This window comes from Dryas octopetala, chromosome 3 (assembly GCF_963921425.1).
Source record: "Dryas octopetala chromosome 3, drDryOcto1.1, whole genome shotgun sequence".
NCBI classification, from domain to species: domain Eukaryota; kingdom Viridiplantae; phylum Streptophyta; class Magnoliopsida; order Rosales; family Rosaceae; genus Dryas; species Dryas octopetala.
In genome coordinates, this window is record NC_141368.1 from 2,781,522 (window position 1) to 2,790,228 (window position 8,707).

Genomic DNA, 8,707 nt, shown 5'->3' on the forward strand with positions numbered 1-8,707 from the left:
TTGTACCCAAAAACTTTCTAGAGGCAACAGCAAAACTGCAAAGCCCACACACTTCCCTCGCAGTCTCACTCTTACTCTCTCCACCAACCAACGGGCAACGCGAGGCCTCGCATTAGCCGATGACCGAAACCCGCGAACCCGAACCCGACACTGACAAGTCCCGAAGAAAGCCCGCCGGAGCCACCGCCATGAGACTGATAGTGCCACTCCAAGGCGTGGTCCAAGGCAGAGGAGGCCTTATCCTGGGCTCTCTTATTCCCTGTGCTCTTTTCTACTTCCTCCAGCTCTACCTAAAACGACACCGTCCCTCCAAACCCTCATCCGACCCGCCTTCGCCGTCTCCGTCGTCCTCCAACCTCGCCGAGCTCCAGAGATCGTCGTCGCGGTCCAACTTGTCCAGCCGTGGATCCATGGGCCGGGTCCGGGTATCCTCCCGGGCGTGTTTGATTGCCAAACCCAACGACTCGCCGTATTATATCGGGCTCGATAGGGTTTTGGAGGACCCGTACCATCGGGTGGATAATCCGAATGGGGTTATTCAGCTCGGGTTATCCGAGAACAGGGTGAATTTTATTTTGTGTTGGGCATTATGATTTCAGAATTGGGTTTATGTCAATTTTGTGTTTCTTTTGGTTCTTATATATGTGTTTGTGTTGTTGTAGCTGTGTTTGGATTTGATTGAGAAATGGGTTACGGAGAATTTGACGGAATCAATAGTGGGAACCGACGGTGGTGAGTTAAGCATCAGTGGGATAGCAGCGTACCAGCCTTTCGATGGATTGACTGAGCTGAAAGTGGTATGATGAATGCTCTCAATATTTAAAAGATTGTTGGATGCTTTAGTTAGATGGTAGTAATCTAAATTTTGTATTCTCTCTTTTGGTGTAATATCAGTTGCTTAATTTGTGATGTGTGATGGCTACATTGCTTGGATTTTCCTAGCCAATGTTCTTTCATCATATTGATCGATTTCTATATATTCTTTTACCCTCTTCCAAGATGACTGTTGGAATAATTGCAATTTTATTGAGTTTCTAATGCTGTTAACTATTGTTGTTTTGTCCGTTTAACAAAAATCTTCTTTATGTACTTTGCAGGCTATGGCAAGTTTCATGTCCCAGGTCATGCGAAGATCAGTGCCATTTGACCCATCACAAGTAGTATTAACATCTGGTGCAACGCCTGCAGTTGAGATATTAAGCTTCTGCTTAGCTGACCATGGAAATGCATTTCTTGTTCCTACACCATATTATCCTGGGTAATGCTAAAACTATTTTTTTTTAATCAATGGGGAAATCAATTCTACTGATCATTTGTACAAATCTTCTGTCGTGGTTAATAAGAAAAACAATCTCTGCAGTTTTGACAGGGATATGAGATGGCGAACAGGGGTGGAGCTGATTCCCGTTCATTGTCGCAGCACTGACAACTTCATTGTAAATATAACTGTTCTTGATCAAGCATTCAGTCAGGCTAGAAAACGAGGAGTTAAAGTGCAGGGAATTCTCATTTCTAACCCTTCGAATCCTGTTGGTAATTTACTTTCAAGGGAAACACTGTGCAGTCTTTTAGACTTTGCCCAAGAGAAGAACATCCATATCATCTCTGATGAAATATTTGCTGGGTCTATGTATGGAAATGGGGAGTTTGTGAGCATGGCAGAAATTGTTGACACAGAAGATTTTGACAAGAACAGGGTTCACATAATATATGGGCTATCAAAAGACCTATCTATTCCAGGCTTCAGGATTGGGGTTTTATATTCCTATAATGAGAGTCTTTTGGTTGCAGCTAGAAGGTTAACAAGATTTTCTCCTATTTCTGCTCTGACCCAGCGGCTTATTATTTTGATGCTTTTAGATACAAGATTCATTCTGGAATACCTAGAGATCAACAGAAAGAGGATACAGCATATGTATGATTTATTTGTGGCTGGTTTGCAACAATTAGGAATCAAGTGTGCAAAGAGCAGCGCTGGGTTGTACTGCTGGGCTGATATGAGTGGATTAATTCGCTCTTATGGTGAGAAAGGGGAACTCGAGTTATGGGATAAGCTGTTGAACATTGCCAAGATCAATGTGACACCTGGTTCAGCCTGCCACTGCATAGAACCAGGATGGTTCAGATGTTGTTTTACTACTTTGTCTCCAGAGGATGTTCCTGTAGTTATAGACAGAATCCGGAAAGTTACTGAAACAATTATATCTTCCAGTTAGTTGAAATACTACAAAATTATGTTGCATTGTGCTCTATAAGAAGTGGCTGGTATATGCCTCTAGAAGAGGGGTATGCTGTGGATAATCAGAGATTTGACATTGAAGTGAAATAGACATTCAAGCACAGCTCTATTGAGGTATTTGCATAATCTGAAAATTTGGTACATTGTGGACCTGGTAGTTCATGATTAATCTATATACTCAAGTCCATAGTGAAAACTAAAATCATCTGGAGGACAGACTAGATGGAGAGGGCGGCTGCAAGTTGAGTTCAAACTTTAAGAGGGGTTTTTTCTTCACATCAGTTTAAGTATCGGCAAATTCTTCCCCTTTCTGTGCAATCCTTCTATCATCTTCCTGCCAGTTCCGAAGATGCAGCATCCAGAAGCGCTCTTCTGCATGAGTTCCTGTCATTGATGCATTAAGGCAAGAGTAACTGTTTATGAAATCCTTGTGCTGTCAAAAGACATTGACCTTTGGTTCATATATATAATTTTTCTCTTTTCTTTTTTCCATCTATTCCAAACTAATGTTCGGTAGCTGTGACCAAATATATAAAATCATTGGTTCTGTGCTATCTTGGTGACCAAATACTTTCAGGAAAGAAAGACAGTGAACGTAGAAGCAAGGATGCAGATTTACCTTTGGTAGATTGTGTTTTCTCATTTGAACAGCTTTCCTCCTGTAACTACCCTTTCGGCTCATCATTATCAGCTCTCCGAGTGTTTTTGGCCTCCTTAATATGACACTACCATTACTTTCATGATCAAAATATTTAATCTTTGGTTCTGGCGGAGTAAGAGAGCTGTTATCTGATTGGCCAAACTTTTCAAGAAATCCAGTATTGGCGGGAAGCAATGGAAAGAGGCATTCCAAAAAAGAAGCCCCAACCAGGCTTGAAGCTCTAGTTGCATAGCTGCTTGTACTGCTACCTGTTTCTGACACTGGTGAGGAAGGTGTCTCTGGCTGACCATTCTTATCTTCTGTCGGTGCTGTTTTGTTTGCTGGAACAGCAGTGGAGATTGCCACTGATGAAACAAGACAGTTTGCTAGGAGAGAAGGAGCTGAGCTAAATGAATCATCTGTTTCGAAATCAAATGCTTCAAGATCCAGTTTAAACATGCTTTGTACTTCATCTTCCCTATCACCGTTTCCACTACTATCGTCATTGTTATCTTCTTCTTCATCATTGTAATCATAGCGGCGAGAGCATATTGGAGGTGATGGAAAAGTGATAAGCTTCATTGGTAGGGGTGGAGATGCTGATTCCAATGATGGTTCTGAGAAAGATGGTAGTGGCATTCCTGGCTTTTCTTCCCATGTGAATGGCACCGAGGCAATAAGCTTGACTGGAGGGGTTGGAACTGAACTATTTGAAGAAACCACTGGTTTCCAGTCTTTTTTAGGTATTCCTGGCTTTTCTTCCCATAGGAATGGAACTGAAGGTGGTTCCCTTGCATGCTTCTTATTGGAGTTTGCCATCAATTCCTTCTCTACTATTTTGGAATGGATGCAAGTTTGCAACATTCATATGGCTGTTCGGTTGTTGCCTTGTTTCCTTATATTGAGGTTTGAGGATACGTAGGTGGTTAGAAATTGCAACTAATATTTTCATGCTAACTGTGCCATCTTCATATAGATTAGGCACACCTGCTCTCCTCCCTCCCCTGTAATTGTGTAAGTTTTCTAATTTCATATTAAGTTCAATTTAGTCCGGAAGATGTCAGTGATGATTCATAGATCCCTTGGCAAGAGTTCAATAAGGTTATAGATTAGATCTGTTAATCTGTCACCAACTCCTATCAAATCTTGGTGGATTGGTTTACTTTCTTTTTGTTTCTTTTCCTTTGGCAGTATGGTTTGTGGATTTGAATCCAATGTCATTTTATGAAAATCGATGGTTTTACTGCCAAGCTTCAATGAATAAGCTATGTGGGGTATCATTGCACATATGAATTTCACTATCTGTCATAATTCATAAGCAAGATGTCATGGGTTACAAGCTGAAGTAGTGTAAGGGCCGTAAGGCCAATGTATAGTATACAATAAGTAAGCTGCTGGAGGATCAAATGCTTTATCTTTTATATTCGTCATATGTTTTAATTTATCTGTTTGGTTTTGTCCTCCACTGACCAGGCCTGGCCGAAAGGCAAGGACTCAGACTCAGATGCTCACATGTATTGCCCATTAGAGTGGTTTAATTTCACTGAGGTGATCATGAAGGCCCTTCTGGATTTACATGAATCATTCAATTGCATCAATTGAACTGTTCTTGCTGGGCCCAAAATCAGCTGATATGTATAAACAACTGCAAGTTGATATATTTTTATTTTGGTTATTACAATAATGAGGAAAATAAAAGAGTCACAATTAAAAATGAAAAGTGGGCAGTCTACTTGAAAAGTTAATTCGCTTCACATATGTAGTGCCAAAGTGCCTCATTGGCATTTGCATGACCTAATGTATATTAAACTAACATTAATTATTAAATGGAGTATGCCTTATGAGACATTCTTAATGAAGTGAGTTATAAACATTGTAGGCTCTATTTATTATGAGAGGATGCCACATAGATCGTAAGACATACCTCATCAAAGAATCTTTTGATAAAAAAAAATATAAAAAAAAAAACTCTCATCAAACTACCGTTAGGTTTGGTGACCTTGGTCTCGTCCCTTATAATATTATAATTATGATAAATAGTGTGACGAGATTGCATTTGCTAATTAAATTACAATCCAAGAACATAGGATCCACTCCCTTCTCAAATTATCAAATATATGATAGCTGTTTTATATCCAAAACGAAATTGAAATGGATGCATGAATTATAATGGGCAACTCCCTGCATGTTTTTTTTTTTTTTTCTTATAAATTTCTCAAGAAACAAATCATTTACATACATTCATCTATTTATTTTTCATATACAACAAAGGGTTAGATACAAAACAAACCCTCCAAGATTTGAAACGCAGTTCAATTCAAAATCAACCATGATAAAATCTCAGAAATCAAAGTTGACACCCAAAATGGAAAACGTAAAAAAAAAAAAAAAAAAGGAAGAGTTAATCAGTGTCTCCTCAATTAGCTAGCAGCTAGAAGAACTCTGCAAATTCCGCAACCCATTAATGGAGTTGTTGTATTCAAACACGGCCTTAGCGGTCATCTCCCTCTCAAACCTGCAAATATAATTGAGACCCACGAGCAGCTCAGTTATGGCTGCTTCAGTCTTCTCCTTGTTCGCGAAAAACAGAGTCTGCAAAAGCATCACATTCGTTTTGGGCGCCAAGTTTTGCTGCTCGAAGCTCCTTTCGCTCTGCCACTTTATCATATTATGCGCCAGCGGCGACAACCACCCTAAGATCCGACCCAAAGCCTCCCTCCACTCCGAAGCCAGAACCGGGTCACTCGCCGAGAACCCGACCCATTTCAACCTGGCTCGGAGCGACGATCGTATGCTACTAGGCAACATCGAGTAGAGATCGTCCCTCGCATCAACCCCAACTTTTTCTGGAAACTTGATCATCTTCTCCATTACTATGATCAGATTCGCGTAGTGAAGAGCCAACGCCGCAGCGCCTAAAGTGCTCGGAGGAGGCTTCAGGAGCTTGGAGTTGGACTCCAAGAATCCATTACCAGCCCAATTGGTCCAATCCTTATTATTTTGCTCATCGAGTTTTGGGGAACCAGGCCTCAACGGCCCAGACACGAAACGACACGTCGTATTTGGATCGGAAGGGTGGACGGTGGCTGAGGCCGAGAGACTACGCGGCAGAGAAGAAGGCGGGTACTGTCCGATTCCGAAAACCAGCTTTGTTCTCGCGAGAATCGTAAAAATCGATCTCGCGAGAATCCAAGTGACCGTATCGAAGCTCCGGCTCCACAACGATCTGTCTTTTAAATACTTCACCTCCTGTCTCTGCCACACGATCTTCTCTTTCAGATCGACGATCTTCTGCTCTTTGATCGACGGTGAGGATTGATCGTGTTGATCTTTACATTGATTGGAGGCTTTTCTTAAACCACATTCCAATACTGAGAGCTCGTCCATTTCGCGATACAGCGTGGCGGTAACGGTGATGTAACGGTCGAGTTTCTTGGCGATTTTGGTTTCCATTTCTTTTGACCCGAGAACCCAGTTATGCGGGTCCCGACCCGAGTCCGCGAAGTCGTGGAACAACCGGTCGAAGCAGCGGAGGTTGGGGTCCTCGCATTTTTGGGTGATGCGGGAGACGGAGTTGGCGAGGAGGCGGAGGTTCTGGACGAGCTCGGCGCAGGCGAGGCCGAGGAGGAAAGCGTCGTCGTTTGAGACGATCTTGCGGACGCCTTCGAGGGAGATGGACTCGCTGTGGAGGCGCGTCATGTTCTTGTCGGAGAGGGACTGCCAGAGGTGGAGGAGCTTCGACATCAGGCCCGCGATCTCGAACGCCAAAACGCCGACGTTTGATTTGCGTACCACGGCTTTTGCTGCGTGATGCGGTTTCGATGAGAAGCTGTGGGATATCGCTGTCTTTACTTTGTGTAGCAAAGTCTCAAGCGCCATGGATAAGAAGAATAACAAATATTTGGGTGCAGAGAATTGAGGAGAGTGATGAGTGAGAGAGAGAGTGAGTGGACAAAGGATAATGGGAATAATGGAGGTGGAGGTAGAAGAAGATGAAGAGGAAGAAGGTGGGCTTGTAAAAATGTAATTAAGACTCGTGGGATGTTGCCATAGCATTACATATAGTCCAATAAACACCTTACCAAAAAAAGAAAAAAGAAAAAAGAAAAAACAGAGAGTTAGAGTCAGAGTAAAAAGTTTCACGACCACACGCAGTGGCCGCGCGTGGTTTGTTTTGTAACTAAAGTTTTGGTTTGTCTTTTTCGGTTGAAGCCTCAGACGCTTTTATTACAGGATATTCATTATTCAGAATTTTTTTTGGTTTTTCCTTTTGTTTGTTTTTAATTTATTTTTATTTAAGAAAAGTAAATAAGTTATTTATGATGGCAGTCGGTAAGAGAAACTTTTGTGGGGTGTTTGGATGCTGTTTGTTTTCTGAAATGAAGGGAGGGCCAGGGACAGAGTACCATTATTGCTCTTTTCCTTTTGATCGAATGATCGTTATATATAAAAAGAATTGAACTTTCTCATTAAATTGGATTTGTTTTGTGTGTATTATCAATCTACCTCAGAATTTTAACTCAAGGAGAAAAAAAGGTACGTACCCAATGTAAAAGCCCTAGTGTAAGAAAGGAAACCAACGTTACTATTATTGATCATTCGAAAACATAATCTTCAGGAAACTTTTTGTTTATTTTAATTGATAATAGAAATTAAAGATAACAGAGAATTAGTGGTTATGCCCTAACTTAAAATGAGTTTTTTGGCCCATGATCTCAACCATAATAAACGAGATTGTCTTTTAGGTGTGATTAAAATATTATATATATGCATGGTTAGTGATATAATTAATTGTAGTGTACAAGAGGTATGTTGTTCGAATTCAGCGAAAGGGTCAAAGTTGACTTGGAAATGGTGTTTAGAACTTAAAAATGCTGCACCATGCGCTAGCTAGCTAGCTAGCTAATACAACAATGTCAATGATGCTCACGTATAAGACTATATACTAAATAGAAAGATGATCATAATACAATGTTTGGGTGGTGGCAATTAAATGGGAATATATATTATATTATATTATATTATATTATATTAAGAAAGGGTAATATAAGGTCCACTAGGTTACTCATTCACATCATTCACATGGTTAGCGGGAAGAATGGTGTGTTGCCTTGTTGGGTTGGTGGAGTTGGGATGAGGTGTAGTTACACACACTTAGACTAAGATGATGTACGTTCAAAGCTGTTTCTTTTTTACCACCTTTGGATTAGCTTTTTGCCTACCAATTGAAGGGCAGAGACGATTTCCTTTGTTTACTTGTCGGAAAATGAATAGGCAACCATCACCCCTTCCTACATCTCCATGTCTTGATAAAAGTGCATCAATTCATTCATTCATTCATTCCTCTCTCTCTCTCTCTCTCTCTCTCTCTCTCTCTCTCTCTCTCTCTCTCTCTCTCTCTCTCTCTCTCTCTCTAAATTCATACAATACAAGTGGTGCATGTTGTTCTATTATTAATTTCCTTCTGTCACAGAAAAAAGGCAGTGCCAACTGCCAAGTTGTGTGCTACTTCATTCTGCTTTTTTTTTTTTTCACACAGAAATGGTTATACTAGTTTATATTGCATAGAAGGGGTTGACATATATGATATATGCATATATAATTAAAAATGTATAGGATAGAAAGGGTGAGAAGCTAGCTAGCTTCCCCTTCTTATTGTGCGCGAGGGTTGCATGTATTAAGAATAAAGATGATGAAATTAATGATATTGGGTATGCATTATATTAATTAGTCTTGAGGGATCGATAGATGTATCATTTCTTAAACTTTACCTTTTTGTCTTTTGTCTATTTATGCTAAAATATATCCAGAGGCAACGGGATTTGCAG

At 40.6% G+C, this 8,707-nt stretch overlaps 3 protein-coding genes across 3 annotated transcripts; 1 reads left to right on the forward strand and 2 right to left on the reverse strand.

Annotated features, from left to right (window-relative positions):
- ACS12 (1-amino-cyclopropane-1-carboxylate synthase 12) lies at positions 1-2,729 on the forward strand. Its single transcript, XM_086237771.1, has 4 exons — positions 1-563; positions 663-797; positions 1,098-1,258; positions 1,361-2,729. The coding sequence occupies exons 1-4, from the start codon at positions 120-122 to the stop codon at positions 2,214-2,216; spliced, it is 1,596 nt and encodes a 531-aa protein (XP_086093897.1). The 5' UTR covers positions 1-119; the 3' UTR covers positions 2,217-2,729.
- Positions 2,513-4,216, reverse strand: LOC147289542 (hydroxyproline-rich glycoprotein family protein). Its single transcript, XM_086237772.1, has 2 exons — positions 2,859-4,216; positions 2,513-2,623 (listed from the first exon to the last, which is right to left on the reverse strand). The coding sequence occupies exons 1-2, from the start codon at positions 3,741-3,743 to the stop codon at positions 2,513-2,515; spliced, it is 996 nt and encodes a 331-aa protein (XP_086093898.1). The 5' UTR covers positions 3,744-4,216.
- An 841-nt stretch (positions 4,217-5,057) lies between these two features.
- LOC147289543 (protein PSK SIMULATOR 3) lies at positions 5,058-6,885 on the reverse strand. Its single transcript, XM_086238039.1, has one exon. The coding sequence runs from the start codon at positions 6,756-6,758 to the stop codon at positions 5,304-5,306; it is 1,455 nt and encodes a 484-aa protein (XP_086094165.1). The 5' UTR covers positions 6,759-6,885; the 3' UTR covers positions 5,058-5,303.
- Positions 6,886-8,707: the final 1,822 nt, after the last annotated feature.

What these genes read in the sequence shown, in the direction of transcription:
- LOC147289543 (XM_086238039.1), bottom strand. Translation starts at nt 6,758, where the DNA reads ATGGCGCTTGAGACTTTGCTACACAAAGTAAAGACAGCGATATCCCAC.
- ACS12 (XM_086237771.1), top strand. Translation starts at nt 120, where the DNA reads ATGACCGAAACCCGCGAACCCGAACCCGACACTGACAAGTCCCGAAGA. An exon ending in TCGGGTTATCCGAGAACAGG is followed by an intron (nt 564 to 662) that starts GTGAATTTTATT and finishes GTGTTGTTGTAG; the next exon opens with CTGTGTTTGGATTTGATTGA. An exon ending in CCTACACCATATTATCCTGG is followed by an intron (nt 1,259 to 1,360) that starts GTAATGCTAAAA and finishes CAATCTCTGCAG; the next exon opens with TTTTGACAGGGATATGAGAT.
- LOC147289542 (XM_086237772.1), bottom strand. Translation starts at nt 3,743, where the DNA reads ATGTTGCAAACTTGCATCCATTCCAAAATAGTAGAGAAGGAATTGATG. An exon ending in GAAAACACAATCTACCAAAG is followed by an intron (nt 2,624 to 2,858) that starts GTAAATCTGCAT and finishes CATCAATGACAG; the next exon opens with GAACTCATGCAGAAGAGCGC.